This window comes from Rhinolophus ferrumequinum, chromosome 4 (assembly GCF_004115265.2).
Source record: "Rhinolophus ferrumequinum isolate MPI-CBG mRhiFer1 chromosome 4, mRhiFer1_v1.p, whole genome shotgun sequence".
Lineage (NCBI taxonomy): Eukaryota > Metazoa > Chordata > Mammalia > Chiroptera > Rhinolophidae > Rhinolophus > Rhinolophus ferrumequinum.
In genome coordinates this window covers 102964723-102991456 of record NC_046287.1, presented here as the reverse complement: position 1 = coordinate 102991456, position 26734 = coordinate 102964723, and the positions used below count along the sequence as shown (strand labels likewise).

The window sequence follows — 26734 nt, the reverse complement described above, 5'->3', positions numbered from 1 at the left end:
CAATGTTCATTGCAGCTTTGTTTACGGTGGCCAAGACATGGAAACAACCAAAATGTCCTTCGATAGATGAATGGATAAAGAAGTTGTGGTATATATACACAATGGAATACTATTCGGCGATAAGAAAAGATGAAATAGGACCATTTGTGACAACATGGATGGATCTTGAGAGTATAATGCTAAGCGAACTAAGTCAGACAGAAAAAGCAGAGAACCATATTATTTCACTGATATGTGGTATATAAACCAAAAACAACAAAAGAACAAGACAAACAAATAAGAAACAAAAACTCATAGACACAGAAAATAGATTAGTGGTTACCAGAGGGTAAGGGGGATGGGGGGTGGGAGATGAGGGTAAGGAGGATCAAATATATGGTGATGGAAGAACTGACTCTGGGTGGTGAACACGCAATGGGATTTATAGATGATGTAATACAGAATTGTACACCTGAAATCTATGTAATTCCACTAACAATTGTCACCGCAATAAATTAAGAAAAACAAAAACCAAAAAAACCCAACACATCACATACTTGATCAAATTGGGGGTCTTCTCCACGTTGTAGGGATTTCGTCAGTGGCTTTTCCTAGAAAGAAAAAGAATATGGACAAGAAAAATTATTAGAGGCTCTTAAATGTTACAAAAGTAATACAGTCATTGTTAAAATTTTTCTCATCAGTTTCTTCCTTTATGGGATAAAGAGGTACCAGTTTCTAAATGAGTAAGAAACTCCCCCTTACTAACTTTATTCTAACCTTAATGTATAGTATTGGAGCTTTTCTGTCGTGATTCTTGCTATTCATCTTAATATATATCTCATCTCTGACCAAAACATAACAAACCTGATACTCTAAGTGGTCCTGTGTATTCAATGGAAATCACATAACAAAAAGTATGGAATTCATTTGAAAAATTTTAGGACCTATCTTGGAATTCTACAGGTAATAAAATGTTGAAAGTGATATACTATGCCAAGTCCCTAGATGTAGAAAGAAAATAAGGGCTAATTATTAGATGGGTGTTGAAGGACAAACCACCAATCCCACATTTCCCAGGAGTAGTCAGTGAATGTGGGGCATGTCACTTGACTTGCACCTCATCCAAATCTCTGCACAAATAATCTGGGTGGTGACAAAGGTCTACAGACAAAGTTTTCCCTAGTCATTATATCGTCGTTTACATTAGGAAGCCTTACCTGACCTCTCAGCAGTGCATTTTATAAATATTTGTTCTTACCTGCCTCTTTTTTGGTTTTCATTAACTTCATATGGAAGTTAATACTGACCCAAATTTGATTTAGGAGTTGAAACCATGAAAAAGTTATATATTAAAAAATAACGTTGTACTTTAGCCAATGTAGATATCCTAGAGCGACTCCATTTACTTTTTACAAATCACACAGACCCGCTTCTGCCTCTCTTGTCCAATCTTCTCCTCCACCCGAAAAGGTGATACATAGCTAAGGTGGCTGCAAGCCCTACTCTCACCTCCTAGGGTTCTTGAAGAAATGCACATGTTAGGCTCAGTCTGGGTATCTTAAGCTTTACTAAGAGCCATATGAATCAACTGCTATCTCAGTTGCAAAATATACAGCTTCAAAACGTGTATTTATCTAAAATGAAGAGGTGACTGTATTCTTAAGGGCTAATCAACATTTTTCTCTTCAAAGTATACTATCTAGATAATACGAGTGGGACAGCGGATACAAAAATGTCAGTGAGAACAGAACAATCAAAAACAACAGATTCAGCTGATTGTTCAAGAAGACAAATTCAGCAATTAAATTGCAAAGCATTTTCTGTGAAGGTACAATGTCATCTGAAGTTCTTTGTAAAACCAATTAAAATACAAATATGAAAATTAAAGAAGTGAAAACAGGTGGTGCCAAGTCCCAAACACCACATCCGGATCCGTTACACGCCTGCAAACTCCAAACACTTTTCCTTCCACAGCACTTCCTAGAGTGCAGAATCACCTCACAGTGTGGAATGTTGTACAGCCATGCAGTCACTAGTCGAGAGCTGAGTGCCACCCCCACGGGCCACAAGCCCCCATTTCTCCCAGCACTTGTAATTACAGGGAAGAGCATTGCTTGGTAATGGCCAAACATCTGTGACATTAACCAAAGCTCTAGACCAATGACATCCAGTTTTTTCAAATACGAGATCCTCTTATCTGTGTGTGTCTTTTGTTATAAGTTAAAAAAATTATATATTTTTTTATTATGGCAAAATATACATAATTTAAAAGTTACCATTTTAACCATTTTTAAGTGTAAAATTCATTGGCATTAAGTACATTTACATTATTGTTCAACCATAACCACCATCTCTTTTATGAAGACCCCTTTGAATGTCAAATATTTTCATGGAATTCCCAACCACAAAACATACACTTATGCCCCCAAACATACAAGGCAGCAAGTCTATTTTAGTATCTGTTATTTAAAACCATACATAATAACACACAGCTAGTACCAGGACTTCAATGACACTTTTAAGTGGCTTTGTGCTAGAATAGCAACAACACTTAGAAAGATGGCAATACATCTATATGGGAGACCATAGTTTCTCAGTCAAGAGACAATGCTTAGCATATGCGTGGACCTGCAGACCCTTGCATCCACTCAGGAGTCCATACCTTGGGAACCTTTGGTCCTTGATTCATTACTACCTGAAAGATAAGATGCTGCCACAGTGGAGAAAGGAAGGTGACTGGGTCTTACCACACCCTGACTCTTTCCATGCCCCAAAGTTATTTTTTCCCACCACTAATAGGGTGGTTGGGAATGCTGATAAACGTGATATTTTACGCTTACACATACTTGCATACATGTGAAGGAAACAACAGATTGCAAGTCTCAGTTTCTTTAGCAGGCAAATTTAATGTGGTGACTTGTTGCTATACCCAAAAGTCAACTCTGTTAGCCAAGAACTTGGGTTTGCGCCTCAATAAAATAGCATACATTACACTATGTTTTCCTTAACTATTTTTACACAAATATGCTGTCTTAATCATGTTCTTTGAAGACTTATTTTAAATGTCACTTCTCAAATTAAGTCCGTCCCCAGTTTTCCCTGGCAGAGTCACTGGTTACTTGTCACATGGCACTTGCTTTGCATCTATTCTTGTCAGCATTTCCACGGAGTTGTAACTTGTCTGTCTCCCCACACTTCTGTGGTAGTACAGAGTTACGAGTTATCGGGGCTCGTTAACTGACTGTCACATCCCTATGACTGTGGGAACACAGCTTCAGACACAATCAAGTTCACGTTTTTCCATTCCCAAGATTATCTCTGTATCAACACAGACTTTTTATCAGTGTCAGGAGAGTTAAGAGTAGATATGGGGAAGAGAATATCATGCTGGCTAAAAAGTAAAGAGGGGAAAAAAAAAGGAGGGAAGTATGGAAAGCAGAGAGGAGAAAAGGGAGGCAAACTTGCTGAGCTCAGAAGATATCCATCTGAACACAAGGCAGAGGCGAGTAGGTTCATGCCTGAAAGAACAGATTTGCAAAGGTATGTGTGGTTTTCCTTGATCTTCTCCTGGATGAGAGCAGTGCATGGAATCCAAAGTCTGCAAGAATCTAAGGTCTGCACATTCCAGATACCCTGGGTCTCAAAGAACATTCAATAGACAGTAAAATGAAATTCACACCGAATAAACAATGGGTATTGAAAGAACAGGGAAGGCTCAAAATAATGGTCCCATTTGTCCAATAAGAATGGCGTGCTTTGTAGACTTTTAAAATTTGTCTTTGTTTTGGTACAACTGTATTTATTTACTGAAGGTTCATTAATTGAATTGAATGATAGGTTTATTTTTAAAAAATCATTCTGAAAAACCATGGCTTTGGGGAGATGGATCCCTAAAAATTCCTAGTGGTCCAAAGCTGGGAGACCTTGAACTATGACCCCGCCTTGTCCAGAAGTCCCATCTCACTAAGTGACAAAAGAGATGGAAAACCAGAAACATTGGGAGACTTGGCATTGAAACTCAATGGGTGCTCGTGGCACAAAAAAGAGCAAATTAATGAGAAGTCCCTTCTGATGGAAACAAGTGCTGTGAAATAGTTTTGGGGAAAAAAAAAAATCAAGCCTGAATCTGATCAAGGCTTTAGATATAATTTGTAACTTTTAGGAAATAACAGGAGTTAGGAAGAAGCTAGAGGGATACATTACCCTATGCCACAAGGATGCAATCTGCAAAATCTAGCCTGAAGGAATCTGAGTGAAAGACATTTCTTCAATAAATAAGTTGCAAGGGAGAGCTGGAGGGGAGGTCTTACTGATTTGTTTAAAAGGCTATTGCAATGTGTGACTCTTACCGGGACCCTGATTCAAGTAATTTATTTTTAAAAAGTATGACATTCATGAGACCACTGGCAATTTGAACACTAATTAGATACTTGATGATGCTATGGGATTATTGTTAAATTTTTTGGGTGTGATAAGGCATTGCAGTTTTGTTTTTAAAAGTTCTTTATCTTTTAGAGATACGTGTTGAAATCCTAAGAGATGAAATGATATGGGTTCTAGTATTTGCAGCAAGTATCATTGCAGGGAGTCGCAGGGAGTGTGCGACACACTGACCATGAGTTGACAATTGCTGAAGACCATCATAAGGTTCATTATGGTGTCTTGCTACTTAACAAGATGTTTGAAATGCTCCACTAAAAATCAAACAGCAAAAACTATACAAGAAGAACACAATATATACATCGCTTCTGTCATCATTAACAAAAAAAATCTCACAATGTCTCCCTTTTCAAGATGGTAATAGCCACTTCCTAACACATGTCAGTAGCACTTATGTGACATTTATCTTTTCCTAAAACTGTGGCAGAAGGAACCCACTCTGCCTTTCTTCCCACTCACGGATAGGATTTGTGTGGCAAGTGTCTGGCCTGCTGTGAGAGAAGCCAGGAATTCTGCATCTGCATCTGCTTCTCCCAAATCCAAGAGCACTGCTCCCCTGGCCCACACAGGGGGCATGTTCTCCTGCCACGAAGACGACTACAGGGTGTCAACTATTTTCACAGGAAAAGAGAAAGGTCCCTGTTTGTGCTTTCCACACCTTGGGAAGTTCCAAGCGCCTCACCCTCCCTTAAGAAAATACAAACTCTAAAAGCTCTTTGTATCCCTGCCTACCTAAAATCGGGGAGGAAAGCCATGGACGTCCACCTCAATTTTCAAACAATTTCAGTGTATACTAGCTACATTTTCACTTTATAGTCCTCTCACACTGGGCCCCTCTGTAATCCCTAAGAGAAGAGATAGACATATACAACAGGGCGCAGGCAGTTCAACAAGTCTAGAGACTTAGGTATCAAAGGAGTTTTTTTTGTGGGATACAAGGGGCTCATTTAATAAGCTATTTTACTTCTGACGTTTTACTGACCTAAAAAAAAAAAAAATCTCGTGTGCCCCATGCAGGTAGGACTTCACTAACCTAAAAAGCTCCAAATTAGTACTGCTGCCCTCAGAGATACTTCAATAAACACGCAACCCAGCGATACCACGAGAGTTCTTGTGAGATTATTCAGTTTGTCACATATATCACCAGCCTTGCTTAAGGTGCTCTTTTAACATCTTTTAATTAATACAACAGTTGGGTGTAGCAGATCGGTGCATAGCTCAGTGGTTTGAGGTTGAACCTTAGGTCCCGTATTTACAATCCAGGCACCTTCCTTAGTCTCTCTAAGCTTCAGTCATCTTTTAGGTAAATTAGGGATAAATACCAATCTACCTCAGAGAACTGAGCGATGAATGGCAAAGAGTACGCAGTAATTGATAGTCCTTACGATTATTAAAATTCCTAACACCGTTATTGTTGGGATTAGATAACATTAAAAAGGGCGTCAACTTTCACGATGTTCAGGAACTGAAACCAAGCTCCGCGTGTTTCCTGGGGGAGCGCCCACTCCCACTAACATTAATTAAAGCTTTAATTTTAGCTTCCTGGATGCTTCCCAGTGTAATCAGAAAGCTGGGCATTTAGCTTTCTGATCATATTATAGAAAGTGGGCAAAATACATTATAAAGAGTAATTGCCCTTCTCTCTTGAAAAAATAAACCCAACATTATTATAATGACTTTAATTCTTAATATGTAATTTAGAGGGAACCTTTTAATGTAATGGCAGGATGCGATAAAAAACCAAGTTAAAAACAAACAAACAAACAAAACCACCAACACCACCAAATTCTCACGTCTTGAAACTACAGTGTTTTTGATAATAGGGTGATGTCCGAGCAGAACTGCCTGGGTTCTGATACCCTCAGCAGGGATGTTTTATTACACTCGTGTCTGCTCTGAGTAGTTTAACGAAGACTGCGGAGCTGAACTGCTGCCACTGGGATCTCTCTTTACCAGAACCCAGGAGGATGAGCAGGGAGCTGCCCCAGCCCCGTGGGTCCCGGTGACAGTGCAGAGAGCTATGTGCCAGACCTGACAGGCCACCGAAGCGTTTCATCAAGAGCTACCAGCCCATACGGCAGGCATTTAGCCTGAACCAAAGAAAAATGGGGTTCTAAACACCTCCACATCTGACACAGGTTTTTCTCTTTAGGTCCCATTCAGGCCAGCTTGGACCCAACTTTGGAAACAGATCTAAGGGGTCAGCCTTAGGCCTCTCAGGTCTGAATATGGACTATTTCTCTCCAGAAGATGTCCTGGACACGAGGGGCAATCAGGGTCCCAGGGGTCTGAATCGTCTTGAAAACATATTCCGGGCATTGTGATGACCTGCAGGGATCACTGACCTTCCAGTGAAGGCTGAGCCCCCTTCATGCCTGCCTCGGTTTATCCACAGGTAAAAACGACCATCACCACTGACGTCTGGACTAGCCTTCTAATGTGAACTAATGAGCACTATTCAGACCCTTGGAGATCCGTGGAAGAACGGTGCTCACAGAAACTGACAAAACTGCATTGCCCTGTTAGTCTCAGTTTCCAAAGTGAATTCCCTTAAACAAAACAATATATGCTGATTTTCCCCCAAAATATTGGGGGGAAATATCCAAAGATCAAGAGAATGATATAGAGGGCCGGCCCGGTGGCTTGGGCGGTTGGAGCTTCGTGCTCCTAGCTCCGAGGGCTGCCGGTTCGATTTCCGCATGGGCCGGTGGGCTCTCGGCCACGGGGTTGCCAGTTCAATTCCTCGGGTCCCCCAGGGGATGGTGGGCTCCGCCCCCTGCAGCTGGGATTGGGCACGGCACCTTGGGGTGATCTGTCGCTGAGCTCCTGGATGGCTCAGTTGGTTGGAGCGCGTCCTCTCAACCACAAGGTTGCCGGTTGGACTCCCGCATGGGATGGTGGGCTGTGCCCCCTGCGGCTGGACCCGGAGCTGAGCTGCGCCCTCCACGGCTGGGACTGGGGGGACAACAACTTGAAGCTGGACGGCACCCTCCACAACTAAGATTGATACACTGTTCCCCCAGTGGAGTCCTAGTCCCCTTCCCCAATTAAAAAAAAAAAAAAATTAAAAAAAAAAAAGAGAGAATGATATAGAGAGTATTTCAAATCAGCAAAGGGCACTGCCAAGTAAGAGGCTGTGTAGGACCCTGTGAGATGAAATGTGCAGCTAGATTCAAACCTGGAAGAATATTTTGGCACTGTTTTTAAACAACAAAACCCTTGAGAGGATCTGTCCTATTTGCAGCTGGCTTTGCACATCTCAGTGAAGCTTATTTCTCTGCCACATCTAAGAGACCCAAGGATGAATCCAGGATTTGAACAGTGGAGGTGCAACTGCGATTAAACTCAGACACAGAGCTCACCTTCATTTTAATTGCAGAAAAGTATAGGCAGCGGCCAAGACATGTGAGATGCCACCATCGCTCATCTGTTTCTGGACTACATTCGATTTTGTTGGTATTTTTTATTTTTTTTTGTCCCAAAGTGTCCCACTAAGTGTGCATGCGACATCCAGTAGTAGGTAGACATTTGGTCCCTGTGGATGCATCTTCCCTGCCTCCTCCAGAACCTTCCACCATCAGCCAGCTCCTCACCCGTCTCAAGCCAACCTCCCCTTCTCTCCCGACTCTTTTTCTAGTAGCTTCATGCTTATACCTTGTCATCGTAGTGCCTGCCCTGAACACATATCAACCACTGGCCACTCTTTTCTTTCTACCCTGGGGTCATCTTTCGTTCTCCACTGAGCGGTATACATTTCCTGTCTTCCCTTCCTCCCCGATTCTTTCTTCAACCACTTGCAACCTGACTTCTCTTTCACCATTAGAATAGGCTCCCTAGAGGCCCCAGTGACTTTCCAAACCACGAATCTGGTGGCCCTTTGTCAATACGCTCCTTTTTTGGACATTTCAGCTGCAATGAGACACTACTGATTACTCCTTTCTTGTCACATGAATCATTCCATCCTGATCTTTTCTCCTCCTACCTCTTTAGACATCTTTTTTCTGGGTCCTTCATAAGCTAGTCTTTCTCCTTAAATATTTATATTCCGCAGGGCTATCCTTGAAGTCAATCATGTTCTGACTTATCTTCTGGCACAACTATCACACACACTCATCCTTCTCAGACCCAATCAAACCACTTCTCATCAGAAAAAACCTACTGTCCCTCAAGTTTCACTTATTCCACCATACTTTCCCTGATCAGTCTTACACAAGAAGTGACAGCCTGGTTTCAGTCTTCAGGAGCTCTTCGGTGTTCTCTAGTTCTTGAATACCCACGCAGTGTCATCCCACTTACTCACGTACACATTTCCCAAGTAGATTAGAGCTTGGACTCTGAGTCAATCAGACCAGGGACATGAACCCAAACCATGCACCTTTGGTAAGTTTTATCAAATCTCTCAGTTCCGCTTCTCTGGCTGAAAATGAAGGAGGCCGTGAGTGTAGTGGTTGAGAGCTGGGATCCCAGTGATAGATGGCTAGGTCCACCACAGACTAAGTTACCTTGACAAGTTGTTCAAACTCTGTGTCTCAGTTTTCTTGTGGGGTAAGAGCACCTACCTCATACTGTGAGGATTAGGTGAGTTAATATTGTTCAAGTAGCAAGAACAGGGCCTGGCACTCAATAGGCACTAAGCATGGAACTGTTATTATTACCCACCTTCTTGGCTTAATGTGAAGATTAGTGTGCTTAAAACATGACATATAAACAAAAAAAAATGGTAGTTATTCTTACAAAAGCCTGCCTTATTCCTTTGTATAATGCATAGCCTTAAATACTATTATGTGCACTTAGAAGTTGGAAAGTACTACCCGTCTATCTATGTATCTATCTGTAAGCTACTATCAAAAATACTTTATACAACATACGTTATAAGTGTTAGCGTGATCTGTAGAAATCAAGTCTTGCTCTATTTAAAATAGTACTCACAAACGATTTGTTGACCCAAATTCCCATTGAAAGGTGACTAAATAAACACACTGTAGTATATACATTAAATGGAATTCTACTCTGCAATAAAGATGAATGAAGAACGCATATTGTATGGCATCCACTAATATGGAATTCTAGAAAACAGGACTTAATCAGTAGTTTTCTGAGGCTGGGTGGGTATGAGCTCGGTGCACAGGGACACAAGGAAACCGCTGGGCACTGTGGTGGTGCGGACACCGGTGTATAAATTTGTCAAAACACATCAAACGGTAGATTTTAAATCTCTGCAGTTTATTATATGAAAACTACACTTTAAGAATGTCATGTTTAAAATAAAACTCATTATTGAATGAATGAGAACAAGAACTGCTAATCTGTCTGAAAGACATTTTCTTTTCCTGGAGACCAAAGAGAGGAGGAGAGGCAATTGCGATAGTGATGGTGTGGTTTTGGGGACGGGCCATCCTGCCTGGCTCCACTCGAGTGCCACCGCTAGGCCACCGTGAGCACAAGCATGGCAGTTTTGCCTTGAGAAGCTCATGATATATTATGCGGCCCACTGGGAATGCCAACAAATCTTGGGAAGGGGGTGTGGCTGAAATGACAGAGCTGATATTTTGGGTAAGACACTGACCCAATGTACGGCTGGAATCTCCGGAATTAGAGCACTGTGACTGGCCAATTCGGCATGTACGGGTTACTGCTTAGATGGGAAGGGATGAGTGATACGCACTTCTCACACGCCTTTCCAGCAATGCCACTCAGGGTGTTAGTGCCGGGCCAGAAGCTGGCACTCGAGTAAAGACCACCTTACTCAGCTCTGCAAAGAGGGCCTTGGGTGGAATTTGGTCACACGGTGCCACCACCTGAACCAGCAGCTAGAACCCCGAGGCATGCCGCCAGTCCTCAATCGGAATTTGGGCAGCACACACGGGTGAGCATTTCCATTTCTGCTGAAGCTCTACAGTCCATACGTAGCTTGAATTTTTGTTTTTCTACATGAGGCGAAAGAGGCAATTTCACAGGCAGCGTTTTCATGATGATCATCATGCATTATTCACTACACACCCAAATTCATGCGGCCAAACACAAGTTCTCGGTGAAGATGTGAATGATCCCACTACTTTAATGGAGATCCCACTACTTTAATGGGGTTTGGTTTTCTGGTAAAATAAAAGGAAAGTTCCAGAGGATAAATAGTAGAAAAATAAACAGATCAAAACCTTCTTACCTACTCTGTCTTTTAAAGTGCTAGTAACAGCGCCTTCTGGAATGAGACAGTGGTGAAGGCTGTACAATTGTGAATATGCACTGAACTGTACCCTTTAAAAGGGGTAATGTTATGGTATGTGAATATATCTCAAAAAAGAGCAACACATACATTTTAGGTCAATCAAAAATATTTACAGATTATAGCACTTGACTTTCTTTTGTTGTCTTTGATTTCTGGGCATGGCTACTGAATTGTCTTGGAAAAGCCTACTAGAATATTACAGTCTGACCTGCCCCCAACTTCTGTGATTGCAAGTTATGAGTTGAGTAGAAACCCCTAAAGGCATCAGGAAATACCACCCAATGGAATACTGAATTTTAACAAATCATTTCAGTCACCGAGTACTAGATATATACGAATATGTAAACGGCAATAAGAAATACCTAACACAACATGTCTCAGTATCTGTGAAGTACCTGTGGAAATCAAGACTTGTACTCGTTAGAATTACTACAACATTATGGTGAAGACTACTTCTGCCTCAGACTGTAAGTAATGACTTTCAGTCATATCCAAATGCAAAATGCTCTGTGGAAACATAGCAATATCACATCACAATGAGTGTAGGAATGGACTTTAGGTTTATTTATGGCATATTACTAACGTTATTTTTCGTGGAATTTTCTGACACTTTAAAACACGATATATTTTCAAATGATCGTTTAGTTGTGTTAAGAATTATGTTTCTATAAATAGTAAAAAGAAGCATGTAATCAGAAAGAACTAGACTGAAAATAACTTGAGGAAACACCTCCTGGTTTTATATTTTCCAAAAGAAGAAACTTTCATAATCTTCTCATAAAGTCACTGGATATAAAAATGATGGCCGTACCCATGGATGAATTGAGTTGGCTACCATTCATTTGAAGCAGAAAGCCCTTTGGTCCTTTTTTTTTAATTATTTCATGATCCTTTTCACATGGCTTGTTCGCTATAAGGTTCAATCGAACTTTTGCTATCCGTGTGCATTACATTTCATTTCACAGCTGAAAAAGTCCCATTGAACAGCTGCAAAAGAAAGGCTCTTCATCGACACGATTCCAGGAATAGTCAAAAATAAGGAAATCGAACCTCTAGTCGAACAGTGCACAGAAAAAAAGTGAGTTTGTGATCACCTGGAAGATTGCCTCAGTCAGCAGCTAAATGACACCATTGTTCGACAATTACCTGGTTTTAGCTACTGATACTACTATTTTGTTTCTGGGATGGGGTGATTTTTCAGATTTTTAGTGAATGTCTACAAGAATAAGCAGAGGGTGCCCGGCTGAGCTACTTTGCTAAGAAATAGCTATTTCAAAAGTTATTTATCTATTTATAATTTGGAGCCTATACCAGTACTTTGTCAAGTGTAATATAAATATTCCTTATCTGACTGGAGCTTTTTCCCAGTCTCCTTTCGGGACAGCCTGACTCTGGTCCTATGTCTACACTCAGTAGGGAACTAAATTCTCTTTACGCTCCCTCTACTGAGCTTGTTGGAGCCAGAGGGGCCTCTGTTTAAAGGGGAGTCTGACTAAAAACAGGAGCTGGTTGTCCTTCTGGAAGCCCAGTTGAATCCACAGTGCAGAGAGCCCATAAGCTGGTGTTTCTGCCATTTGCACATCCTTAGTCAATAGACATACAACATTTGGTTCCTATAGGAAGACTGGCATATACGACAGCGCAGGAAAACCACCAACTTGCAAATTTGGGCACGGTGGAATGTTATCATGAAATGCCACATGGTTGAGGTTAGTGGGTGTCTATCAGCCTGGGAGCATGACCAATATAATCGGTTTATGAAGACCCACCATGGAAAGATCCAAACTTAATTAGAGGCAGTAATTCTGTCGTTTAATTACTGCAGCAGAATTCTGCAATTCACCAATTCCTTAAATATTAAGAAGTTTCCTGATTAAAGGAGCTGATATTTTCTGATACCTAGAAGTCTTCAGACAACTCAGGTCTCTGAAGAGGTGAAACATAAGATGATAGCTGAATGTCCAATCTCTATATGGGCCAGCAGTGTAAAACAAAGCTCTTTTATAACTACAAATAGACTGTATCCTAACCTTAGTCTGCTACCTCTCATCAGACTTGGTTTAGAATCATAAGTAGAAGCTGGGCTGAGTGTATGTCACTTGCCAAAGGCCTTTCTTACTTAGACCCACAATTAAATTCATTTAAATGACTGGAACGACTAATCATATATAGTTTGTTGGTGGTGGGCCACCAGTGTCATTATTATAACACAGTGCCCTGCTCAATTTCAGGGTGAACGAGAGTTGTCCTGCTGCCAGCCCTGTGACATCAGCACCCAGGAGGAGCTGGAATCCTGAGATCCAGGGCCAAGGAGTAAAGGTTTGTCAATAGACGTTACTGCTTGAACCTAGAACATTAGCATGCAGTAATGGAGTCATTAGCTAATTGCTTAGCCTTTCGATGTTCGTGCCAGCTGGCTATGCCCGATGTTTGCACAGGCTTGGTCTTCAGGCATGATGTATCTCATTACAGGTTCCTGGCATGTGGTGCACGAGGGACTGGCAACCTTGATTCTTTAAAGAATTTTCTTGCATACCAAGAAAGTATTTTGTGTTACTTCTAGTTTACTTTCAGTCTTATATTAGAACAGACATTCCCTTAATTGTTTCTTTTATGTTAGCAAACCAGCTAGATCATGTTATATTATTGTTACGCCTCCATTCCAGCATAACACGGTTAGCGACACGTATCTGTCACCACACCTGGACTCCAAGTTCAACACTGGGATAACATCTGAGAGACCCCGCCTGTGTGTGGTCATGAACCGTTTTGTGAGTAGGGGCTCTCAAGGCTCAAGCATCCCCAATAATAAAACTTTCCATTTTCATGTCGCCTTTCATCATAAAAGTGTTTTTAAAGCAAGAACATCAGAGGAAAGCGAGCACTGCTCTTTTGCTCAGTCACAGGCTCTGCTGAACGACAAGGAAGTTAGGCGTGTTTTCTGCTTTTGAAGTTACACAGATTTGCCTTTTTCCAGGTTCAATCCAAGTAGAGAATAAATTACTTGCTTTCTAAGTCTTAGTCAGGTGAGTTAGAATTTCTTCTTCTTCCCGTTGACATTTTATGCTGATAGACTAGATTCAAACGAAACTCCTGGCCCAATACCCAACTTAACGTCCTATGCAGCTCCTTGCAAGGACAATGGATGCTTAAACCACAGTGGATTCCCTGAGACATGACTTACATGCCCAGAGATACACACAGCATATACATTGTATATATATATATATATACACACATATATGTATATATGTAATATATAAAAAATATATGTATATATGTACACATATGTATATATGTAATATATAAAAAAATATACTATATTGTTACAGTAAAATATATAGTATATATACAATATATATTATATATATTATGTATATATATTATCTGCATCTCTCTCTATATACACATATATATACACACACACACACAAACCTAATCCTAGGTTTATTTGCTTGAACACAATCTTTTCACTCTACACAACACAGTACACATTATCTAAAATGCTACAAAGTACAAAAAAACTGAAAACAGAAAATTCATAGTACTGACTGTACAGCAAAAGTCAAAAAAGCAATGTATACATTGCCAAGGTAACCTGAAAGCCCACCATGAATAATAGCCATGGGAGTGGGGTCCATGACAACCCGCAGAGCTGGTTCTCCACAGGCTCACCAATTTCAGGGAAGGAAAGGAGACGTGGGGTGGGGGTGCCCAAGTACATGTGAAAACAGAACCATGTATGGCAACCGACATGGGGTGTTTGACTCAAGAGGGCTCAAGCAGGGGGCAGGGCCAGGCTAGCAGGAATGGCAGCTGCATGGGAAGCATGTCCTTTCCTGGAGGATCCCACAGGCCACCAGACTGGCCCCAGGTCATCTGTGGAATGGAAGAATCTGCTCCCAGCCTGGGGCCGCACGGCCACCGCCCTGCTGGCGTCACCACTGCACTGACTCTCTCAGGGACTGGAAACATCACAGCTTTTTAGCCAGGAAACTACTGGAGGGCATCGCTATAGGCACAACCCCAAATCAACAACACCTCTGCAGCCGAAATGGCCTTCAGAGGAAATGTCTCAATGCTGCCTTTGAAATCTGCCCGAGTGCGGATTTCTTTCCTACTGGCCCTCCTTTGGCTAGAAAAACGACAGAACTGAGTAGGGTGGGAGCTAAGGTACAGGGGCAGAGCTTCGGTGGCTTGCTGATCGGGAGGAATTGGAGCTAGGGCTTCCCTGTGGCGGCAGTGGCCGGGGGGCAGGATCACTGGCACACAAGGGGACCTTCTTCTCATCTGGGGGGACCAGCGCTACATGGGAGGCAGTGGCAGCATTCTCCTGGGGGCCTGAGTGGCCTGGGGGACAGCCTAGGCCAGGGGGCCGGCACAGAGGTGGTAGTGATTTCCTGGCCATGAGTTTGTCCACCACCCATGTGCTTCAGTGCCTTCTGAGCTTCATGTGGATTATCAAACTCCACATGTGCGCAGCCTTGAAATCAATAGGGGCGCATCCTTTCTACAGGCATGCCAATCATTTCCATTTCCCATAGGTGGAGCTTATGTAGTGGGTCCGAGTCCTTCTCAGCACAGGCATGACAACAGGTGGTGTTCCAACTCCAAACCCAAACCACCCAAAAGAGATGAAAAAGACAGGAAAGGGTGGAGCCCTCCCACTAAACCCACCAAAGTGCTCACTGGAGGCTCACCAGGAATGTGGGCAGGACCACATCTTGCAGACAGTGTATCTCATTTGCTACATGCATTAGAGCAAAAAGTGGGCCTGACTGCTAACATTTCACAGAAAACAATGATGGGCCACATTTAAGTGACTTTGTTAGAAGCACAAGCTAGTGGCAGGGTCATGATGAAAAACCAAGTTTCTTGCACATTGGGCAAAATGTAGGAAGGCGGGTAGACAAAAGAGGTAGCCTGAGACGTGGGGCTGACAATTCTGGAAGGTAAAACTTCTAGTCATAATATAAATAAATCCTGAAATGGAATGCACAGCATGGTGGCTATAGTTAACAATGTTGTATAGTGGAAAGTTGCTAAGAGAGTAAATTTTAAAAGTTCTCATCACAAGAAAAAAATTGTAACCATGTGAGGTGATAGACAGTCCTAAACTTATTGTGGTGATCATTTCACAACATGTACACGCCTCAAGTCGTTATGTTGTATGCCTGAAACTAACACAATGTTATGTCAATTAAACAGAAAAGTATTAGTTTGATGACCAATTTTAGAAAATTAGATTTTTCTCCCTCTGAGGTTTTTAATAAATGTAAAGATATGAATGGGGAAAAGAAAATTCTTGAAATGTTCTGCAACTTGCTTTACTCAGCTGAACAGCACCGACTTTCCCATTCTGGGTACTGGCCTCCTAGCTGATCTGGGAAGTACCCGGCTGACCTCCAGAAATAAACCGGAAGATTGGGTCAGTGGATACCAGCTCTTCAGTGACGAGGGGGATCACGCTGATGACTGAGTGCCTAGTAGGTGCTCAGTATTACATCAGGAGCTCGTGTATTACCTCTCATCCTCTCAATCACTCTGTGAGCTTGGTTCTGTTACCAATTTTGCAAATGAGCAAAAAGGGAGGTTGACTGGCTGGCCTAATGCCACATGACACTGAAGAGGTTGATTTGGGAATCAAATCCAGATCAGGTTGAAGGAGAAGGTGTTCTGTCTTTAGCTTTATCTCTTCTTGTCCATTAAATTTACAAAGTCAAGCTTATGGGAGCTCCTGAATTTTTAAAAGTTGAAGAGTCTTGTTTTTGAAAGCGTTTATTGAAAAGGTAATTGCCTGTGACGACAGTGACAGATGCTGTACAAATAGAGAGACTCATAGATAATGACAGCGTATATTCTGAGACTGTGGCCAACTGCTCAGCATCAGCCTGGCTCTCCTCTTCACGTATTGGTAGGGTGAGGGGGAGAGCAGGTGACCACATCAATGAATAATGAGGGATCCTTAGATGCCCCATGGCAGAAGGCTGGGAATCAATGTTTCTTGTACTCAGCAGATTGTAGGGCATTCATATGCAGAGGGATCCGAAGGACAGAACAAAATCCGTTAGCAGTTTGGAGGTTGGCAAGACGACCTTCAGAAACACACAGGTCCTTACAAAGACATTCCTTTTAAGCTACTATATTACTATTTTTTCATCCATTTACCCACCCATCCATTCATTCATTCATATACTCATTCATTCATTCAAAAACATTTACTGTCTACTATATATAAAATAGAGCCCTAGACATGGGGACATGGTGTGTGTGTGTGTGTGTGTGTGTGTGTATGTAGATGAATCAGACACAGTTATTGCCTCTAAGGAACTTGTATAGTGTTTCTTCAACTTAAAAAAAAAAAAATCTACGCCCTTACCCCCACCAACCATAAAAATAAATATTTTACAATATGGTCTGATATACATTCATACAACTAGAAATTTCATAAGACAGCATTTACCCTTAAAACCTATAACATACCTTCATATTTTCTATTCTATTCTATTCTAATACTCTAGTTCAATGAAAGCAGTATAGTTTGCTTTAGAGAATGAAATGGTGGTTCAGGTAAAGTGGAGATTTACAGATGTATATATTCACAGCTGCATAATTGCATGGACTCAGGAGGGAAGGAATCAAGTAAACCTTTTCAGATGATGAGGTATTTGAGTTGGGACTTGAGAGATGGGCAGGATAAAGAGATGAGTGGCAGTCCAGGAAGAGACGGCAGTGTACATAAGTGCAGGATGGCAGACGGGCACAGAATTGAAACCTGGGTTCATAAAAATGCATGGAGGAAGGAGGATAGATTGTAGGCAAATAAAGGGGTGAAAGGGTGTGAAATCAAGGTGTTGAACAAGAGAATGAAAGGGACAGGGTTGTATTTAGGCAAGATTTATCAGACAGAATCAGAAAAGGAAGAATGGGTAACAATCCTCTCACTGTTTTCTTTATTTTGGGAACACCCCACCTTGCACATAAGCCTCACAGTGCAAAGACCCAATCTGGCCTTATCTGCATGAGAAGCAAACCAACAATTCCGCAGAGGACTTTGGCAGGACAATGGACTACGATAACTCAAAATCTCACATGCTATAAGCACTTGGAAATGTTAACTGGAATATTAAGATTTTTATTTTAAATGCAGAAATGAGTTCACAATAAAGAGAGAAATGAAAAGCAGGAAGATATAAGGTGACACAGGGCTGCATAGGGGGAAGACTATTGGTCTCATTACCCTGGATTTTTTTTTTGTTGTCCACTTGGGAACAGGAAACAAAGTTGTGGGCCTTGAGAAGTGGGACATTGGAAATAAGACATTGGACTCAGGAAAAATCTATCCACTGGCAGAGGAAGATGAAAAGATACTCCAGGGCTCCCTGCCTGGTTTCTAGTTAAAAACTACAACAATAACAACATCCTCCCTGAGAATTTGAAACCCAGTCTCAAATCTTACATGAGCTGAGCTGGAGTTCACGTTTATATCACCTTCTAGGTGAAATCCCAAGCTGAGAAATTAATAATATTTAGCCCGAGACAGTAGTAATTCTGAGGTTAATCTAAAAGAGATCAAAGACATAAAATAGAAATTGTAAATTTAATAAAGGAAAAATATATAACTAACCACCCACCACCTAAATAGATGTTAAAAGAGAACCAAACAGCACTTCTAGAAATGAAAAATATAGTCACCAAAATTAGAATTCTCAATGAGCAGGTTAAACAGCAATTAGACACAGTTCAAGAGAGTATTAAGGAACTGAATAAAGACCAGAGAAAATTACTCAGAATTCAGTAGTGAGAGACAAAGAGGTAAAAATAACAAAAGAAGTATAAAAAGATATGCCATATAGGATGAGAGGGTCCAATACACATCTAATAGGAGTGCCAGAAAAAGAGAAGTAGGAAAGTGAGGGAATGACAATATTCAAATACTCAATGGCTAATAATTTCCCATAATTAATGAAGAATATAAAGCTTCTTCAATTCAAGAAGTATGAGAACCTCAAACAAGAAAATAAAAATAAATCCACATCCAAACACAGAACAGTGAAACTTCAGAACACTATAGACAAAGAAAAAAACCATAAAAGCAAGCAGGGAAAAAAGTAAATAATCCACAAATAATTAATCAACCACAGATTTTTAAACAGCAGTAGTAGAGGCAACATAGAGAAATATATTGTCAGAAGTTTACAGGGAGAATAAACGTCAAACTAAAATTCTATTCCCAGCTGAACTATCACTAAAGGAGAAATAAAGCATCTTATATAAACAAGACTGATAGATATTCAATCCACTGATTCTTAAAGAAGAAGAAGAACAACAAAAAACTTTGGGAAGAAGAAAATTTAAACCAAAGGGAAGCAGCATGAGGCAAGATAGAAAAGCACTCATTATACTATTTTCTATACTTTTTCTGTTTTAAAATAAGAATATGAAAAAGACAAAGATGAGCCATTTTAGCTTGTTTAAAACACTTTGCTTGGGAAAAGTAAAATAATGGTAAAATTGGACAAGAGCAAATGCTATCAAACGACTACATGAAACAACAAAAATAGAATAAAATTATTGACTATCCATAAATATTAATGAATATGACCTGAGCATCTTTTGGGTACTGAGAACAATACTGCTGAAACACGGAAGGATGTTTACAAAGAAAAAAAAAATCTAAAATTTGATTTTGGAAGAACATATTTTTGTCTTTTTATTTTTTTCCACTAAAGTTAGCTATCTGGATATTTATAAATACAACTTTAATACTGTGTGTAATTTATCCCACATAGTCTAATTCATATGGACTTCTGAAGGATTCAGTCTTTTAAAAAATAAAACTGAAAAATACAAGATCCTGAGTAGCCCCATTAATAATAAAGCTATGCTTTTACTTTTTTGTAAATTAGTCTTGCCACTCCCATGTAACTTTCAATTATATTAAAGATATAAAATACAATTTTGCGATTTGATACAAGCCTATGTAAACCAGGCTTTTAAAGGATTCAATGTCTTTCTAAATAAAGCTAACTCAGCATAAGAAATAATAGGGGACATTTACCGAAATTCACTTTGAACATACTATACGTACATCAAAAATAATACCTCTTGCTATGGCTACAGAACAAAATCAAATGCATGTTTACATTTTTAGAATCAGGTGACAAGCCCCAGAATCTACTCACATTTATTGTCCCCTGAGTAAGTAAATATAAGTGCAAAAATTACTAAGCATTTTTCAGCAGACAAGAAATGGATGTGGCGTGGAAGCTTACATCTCTGCCAGAAACACAAGGGGAACAAATAGTCTTTTTATAAAAAGCAATGATACTAAAAATGGATTGAATACATTTCTTCAGCTAAAAACATAAAGTCCTTCTACCTAGCCATCAGCATCTAGCAGACTCATCCGAGGCCCACGGTGATGACTGACTGATAAAGAGGATGCACACTTTTTCTTTTCCATTTTTCTTGTTTGGGGACATTTGGCTCACAGAAAGGAAGAAAAACATCGACCTCTAATTAAAAGAATACTGTGGCACATGTTTTTCAGACATAATACTTATTCCAAGAAAAATGCCATGCAAACAAATTCCAATCTGAGTAAAGATGAAAACGTTAAACCCAAATTATTTTACTTCATAAATTCTTAACAGTATTTAAGCTATTATTCTGGAAATAGGTTTGGCTCAAAAGGTATCAGGACCTGGCCTTCTAAGTACCTCTTTTAACTTTTGTACAACTTCCTGGCTCCTCAGTGTATCATCATTTCCCCATGATACACAATGTTCTGGCACTTGGCGATTCCTACTGCAGTGAGTCTCCCTGTGCCTTACCACTCTCTCCTCCTTAAACTGCCCCATGACCTCTGGAGCCCAGTAGGCTCCTACCCACCCCATGGGTGGGCGTCTGGGCTGCCTTGGCCTCCGTCAAGGAGTTCGGAGGTTTCCAAAAATAGCACTGCTGTGGGCGATGGGGATTTGGGTTCGTGAATTTTGGCTGACTTGGTAGAGGACAGCCTGTGTTGGTTTGTTTTAATAAGTTGAAGGTGTCCTTACATGAAGACCATGGAGACTGGCAATAGAGTGTGGAGTGGTTCAGAGGTGGGCTCTGAAGTCTCCCAGCTTGAATTCAAATCAAAACGGTGAGCCCTTGGGCCGTGACTTTACCCTCTCTGTGCCAACTTTCCCCAGCTGTAAACAGGGTAAATGCCAGCTAACTAAAAGCACAGTGAGAACGGAAAGAACTAGTACGTTCAGCCTGGCCCATAGTAAGTACTCTGGAAATATTACCGTGTTTCCCCGAAAATAAGACCGGGTCTTATATTAAGTTTTGCTCCATTAAGGCTTATTTTCAGGGGATGTCTCATTTTTTCATATACAACAATCTACATTTATTCACTTATAGTCATATCTTCTTCAGGAACATTGCCATAACCTACTGAATGTGTCTGTCTGGCTGAGATCTTAATTGGGGCTTATTTTCGGGGAAACATGGTAGCTATTACTGTTAATTGTAAGAGTGGTAGAAACATTAAAAAATGAAAGAATGGGGAAAAGGTACTGTACTAAGGTTTAATTTAAATGATTTAAACAGCAAGACCAAGAACCATTTTCCATAAGATGTCAGAATTCATAATGATAACCTCCATCAATCTAATAAAATCTTGATAATGCAAAGTAGGTAAATTTCAGGTAACCACACACTTAACAAATAGTTTTGAATTGTGTTCCCAAACCTTAAGTTATGATTCTTATAAAGCATCATCCATTACATATTTTTAGAGACTGTGTCTGGGCTCACCAATATTACATTTAATTATTTTAAGCTCTGCCGTGAAGCAAACCTCAGACTGTCTTTGCATGCCCTAGTATCCCCACCACAGGTACAAAGCCCAGCTTCCCAGAAAGAGTTGCATCACTCTGAATTCCTTTCCTTTTTTCTTATTGTGTGTGGCCAAGGTCAGAAAACAAGTCACATGAACCTACAGACTGACTTCCTGACTGTCTTTCTGAGAGCCAGCACTGGTTGGAACAATTAACATATGGCCGAAACACATGCCTAATTTTGTAGCAGAATCATCTGCAAAGAAAGATACTGACGTCCAAGGGATCTAAAGGTAGATGAGTCAGTATTCTTGTCTTCCAATTTTCAGAACACACAGTGGTGTTTCAGAACGACTCACCACAACCATGCTCGGACAACGTATCACTGAGACCATATGTTCTCAGTCCGGGAAGCCACTTAAAGAATGCTATATATTTTTTTCTCATTTACTTTAAAAACAGGACAAAAGACTTTGATTAAAGTATATATAACAGAACAGAGACAGAACACAACTTTTCTATGATTAATACTTCTTATTGTTCAATTAGCCTATTAGTCCTGAACGTAGTAGTAAAATGTGCTACTGAAATGTATTTGCTGAGGATTGCTTTAAAGTCCTACATTTTTTTCCTTACATCATGGAACTATAATCTTTAACAAATTACTTATGGTATGATTCAGGGAATTCTGGGAATTCAGGGAAAAGCAGTGCCTCCTTTCTTAGAGCTGTAAATCTCCTCTGCTCCGTGTAAAGACCCACAGAAGCCACGGGCATCAGGGCGCACACTCACCAGGGGTTCTGCCATAATGATGCGAATCTTGCGCTCGGCCTGGGTGGTGAAGTTGACAAAAAGGCTCTTGAGGACATACTCTCCTGGTTTGCTGTCTGGGTCCACATTGATGGGTAACATGGTTGGCGGCCCCTTCTCCCTTTGTGTGCCTGACGCAGGTGGAACTGGAGGCTTGATATAACCGTTGCCAACTGGAGAAGCTGAAAAACAAAATGGATATTCTTACTGGCTGAAAAGCACATCATTAATATTCAGAATGTCTGTGTGAAACCATAAATACAAGGATATGAATCATCTCCAGAATATGCCACACTTAGTACCATAACCTTATTCTTTAGGAGAGTTGCCAGAATTTAATTATGTTGATTACATTAATTTTGTTATGTCATATTTGATGATCTCAAAATACTTCTTATTACCACATTGCTTTAGGTAAATTATGTTGCAAGTACGTATATAATACAGCTGATAAATCCTACAACATTTAAGAAGGTTTGGCTTCTTTTTTATTTTCTAGGGAAATACACTAAGAAAATGTATGTGGGAAAAAAAGTGATTTCTTGTCCTGGTTTTCCTAATGGCCAGGAGCTGTCTCCTGTGCTTCATTTTAATAATGGAAAATGGAATAAATAATGGAAAAAAACTCCAGAAGTTTCCAAGAACCAATTTTCAGAAGCCCGGCTGGCTCTCGGTCTGAAAGGGATGCCCCTGTTGAAAGATAAAAGGCTCAGGCAGGGCCCCGTCAATGCCATCCAACGTGTGGGTTTAACTTTTCCCTCTCACCACCCTTTGGTGGTGACCCTGCCACCTTTGGTGCCAGCTGGGATGCCCTCCTTGGATCAGAGCGTGAACAGGTCCACTGAGTGGCCTCCTTTCAGAATGTAACAGACAACTATTTTGATAGTTACAGAAAATACGTTTTTTATTCATAAATAAAAGTTTCGTGTGTCTCTACTTTTTACTATACTTTGACATGTTAAATTCTAACATACACTTCCCCTTTCACCTAAGTGCTTGTAAGATGGTCAGTTATCATTATCGAATGAAGGGAATGTAAGAATATGTCTGGGGACAGGATAATGATAAAGTAGACATTTAAAAGGAAGACTATATATCATTTTGGGTGACTAGATACAGAGATTGAGGAAGAGAGTAAAGAAAAAAGTAGATTTCCAGTTTGGATACTGGTTTGGATGTCGAGAGGATGGTGGTATGCCATTGATAACAAAGGAGGAAAAAAGTTCTCCTTGAAAGCTGAATGTTGTTCTCAAAACTAAGGTAAATTCAAGGCTTCTCTTACCTTCTTTCTATCCCAAGCCAAATTCTGAGGAAGATATGCAAAAATTGTATTTATTTCATGGATTACAAAAATATCCTCACAGTATGTTGTAGCTTCTCCCTCATCTTTCCTACTTTTTCCTAATGCCCCTTCTCTCTAGGTCACAACCCTGCCATACAGTCAAGGGGTCCATTACATCTGGAGAGTCTTCCCATATCTCAACTACCACAAAACTTTAAGAATGTGGCCTCTTCAGTTATAAGAATAAAATACGTTGTACATGATTTCACCTCCTCTCCATTCTCCTTAGGTCCATCCTAGTCCAGGCCCTGGGAACCCTCTAGCCAGGTTACTAGAGCAGCCCTTTGCTGCCTTTGTCTCACTCAGTTTACATCCCAAACTCATCTTTCTTCAGCATGGCTTTAATCAGATCACTTTGCTGCTCAGCGTTTTCAGTGGCTCTCAGTTATCATCATCAAGCCTCAAACGCATGGCCTCTACCCGCGCCCCCGTGGTGCTGATGCACTGGCTGGCATGGGAGCACCTGCTGTCACCTGGGCCCCCTCCTCCCTCTCCGCTTCTCCGTTCCATCTCCTCTGCTCATCTCAGCCTCCTGTCTTTTGAGAACTACTTCTAGTCACATTTCCACCAGGCTGGCTCTCACTGGAAAGTTTGTATTACCAGATTTAAACATTTAACTCACATTTGTTGGTGCTGTACATCCTAGACTACCTAAGGAAGACGCAATAGACAGTTGACAAGTAAAATACCCACTGGTAATGCAGGTTTGCCTAGGGTCGGCCCTGTAACTAAACCACACATATATTCTTCTAAATGCATCCCCTAAGTTTCCCAACAAGACTGTAGTCTCCCAGATCGGATACAGAGTTCTTCACACCAATAATTCCCAATAAATCTCCTTCACTAAAACGATATCTTCTATACGTGATTCCTGTACGTCTTCAAGTGCTTCATAAGGAGGGAGCTCTATGAGAAGACGCCGTAGTAGAGTCTCTAAAGGGACATGATTTGCAATGAAGTCATTAGCTCAATGGTGCACCCATCAGCGTCCTAAAGGGTCCTACTTATTCTAAGGGGCATGTCCAGGTGACGCAGATGGGGTCCTGGCCACACCCCTCTGCGTTACCTCCTGTTCTGAGTGCGGGCACCCCTTGGAAGTGGGATGCCTCCCATCCAGCTAGCACTAACAGAGGGACACACGACCTCCATGAGATGTCTTCCTAATGTACCAAAGACATTGTGCCCCAGGACTGGGGACTGGAATATAATAAACCAAGAAAGTCTAAGTGGAGGATGACTTTTTATTATTTTTTGTTTTCCAGGGGATTTACCCCGTTTCTAGAAAATGACGATAATCAGGTGGATGTAACATGTCACTGCAAGACGAGATCCGTAACTGTAAGACTCAGGGCCTGAAGGTTATAACCTACTCAGAGAATGTCCGTAAGAGCGACCTCTGGCAGGCCTCTTGCAGAGCTGCATTTCGAGGCAGGTAGACGACATCCAGAGACCAGAATGTCTCAGACAAATCTTCCATTTAAAAGGCCAAAGTGCTAATTCACTGCAGTTGTAAAAAACGTTATCCACCTGTACTTCAAAGCCAGACATCTTGTGAGTACAGAAGTCTGTATGGCTAGCTTCCGTGAGCTGGAACTGCCCGAGCTGAGCGGGCCCTGTGCCAGACTGAAAGTGATCCAAGGGGAAGGCGCCGCCCATCACTGCTTTCAAACAGATCAACTGGGCAGATGGGCTAAGCATCCTTGAACAAGATCCATTCCCAAGTTTTAGTAACCCCTCTTCATTCTACCATAATTAGTTCATAACAGATCCTAGCCTTTTGTCCGGGGAGTTTTCAAAATAAACATATGACATGGCACCTTTCAGTAATTCAGTTATTTGGTGACAATATAGTTAAGAACCAAGACACACGTGATCCCTGGTAATCAACACTGAATCACACAGTCCATACGAGTCTAGACATTAGAATATTGCCATTGGGAAAAACTATTAGACCCCCTCTCCCCCTCCCCCGCCGCCCCCAGCACTTCCTTGCTCTTACTCTCCTCATAATTAAGATCAATTGTCTAGTTTCTAAGATCACAATAGTCTGCAAGCAGAAAATTACAAGGGGAAGGAAGGTGCAACATCTCTGGGTAGAAACACTAACATGGCATAACTCTAAAAAGTCACTGGAACTAAAAAACGCAGTTGCCTAAAGCCATTTAATACAGGGCCACAAAATGTGACATTCTCACAGGCTTGGGGGCATCCCGACTCTATCCAGCATGGGTCACAATTCACATTCGTGAGATGACCCTGAGTCCCATGGAAACGTTAAAGTGAGTCTGATATATAATGCTGTATTTGAGAAGGTGGAGGAAAGAACGATAGAAATTTCCTCTTTCAAAAGGATAAAACTAAAAACGGCTTTGGGGTACAAAGGAAGGGGGGAAATCCCTAAGAATTTACCTCTCAAGAATTAAATCTCTTTGTGTATAGATCTGGTTTTTAACTGAAACTTATTTTTAAATGAAACAGACAATCAAGCCACCAATTCAGTAACAGGCACACTCAGGCCCCATTTCCAGCTCTGTGGGCAAATATGGGAGACAACTGTTGGAACTGACTCCTCACCACCAGAGTGCTTTGCCTGCTTTTCGTCCCACTAGGCAAGCAAGTCTGCCCACACTTCAGGGTCCAGGTCCATGTCCCCTCATCCACCGGGCTGAGCACAGACTCCCCTGGACTCTGCCTACACCCAGCTGCTTCTGCAGCTCAGCCTCCTTTTCGTGTCGGGCATCTGGACACAGGGCTCCCTTCCGATGAAAGGGTCCTGACAGTCCATCGCTATCTCATCTCTCCCACCCAAATACATGCTGAAGAAACAATTTCATTTGTTGGATGAAAAGCTTCTCCCATTTACATTTCTTACATGTGATGAATTTTTAAGCTTCAACTCCATCTGCCCTATTGTCTCTCCTTTTCTTCGTCTCATCTTTTTATTTCCACACAACAGCCCAATATCCCTAGAAAGTCACTCAAACCAGCACTCCTGCAGGTGGGTGGGGAGCTGAGGGGAGCGTTGGAAAGAAGGGCGTCACTTTCAGATATTAATTAGGTCTCTAATTACTGAATCTTTTTGAAATTTGCTTTCTCTTTATATTTGAA

The 26734-nt window shown here is 41.1% G+C and overlaps 1 protein-coding gene across 8 annotated transcripts in view; it reads right to left on the bottom strand.

The window, feature by feature from the left end:
* The window catches only part of FRY (FRY microtubule binding protein), a 430430-nt gene that overhangs the window by 186333 nt on the left and 217363 nt on the right, over positions 1–26734 (bottom strand). For all 8 annotated transcript variants that reach the window (XM_033103879.1, XM_033103871.1, XM_033103873.1 and 5 more), the window contains 2 exons: positions 22267–22466; positions 537–590 (listed from right to left, as the gene is read on the bottom strand). In XM_033103879.1, the coding sequence (XP_032959770.1) occupies positions 537–590; positions 22267–22386 (174 nt within the window). In that variant the 5' untranslated portion in view covers positions 22387–22466. The remainder of the gene's footprint in view (positions 1–536; positions 591–22266; positions 22467–26734) is intronic.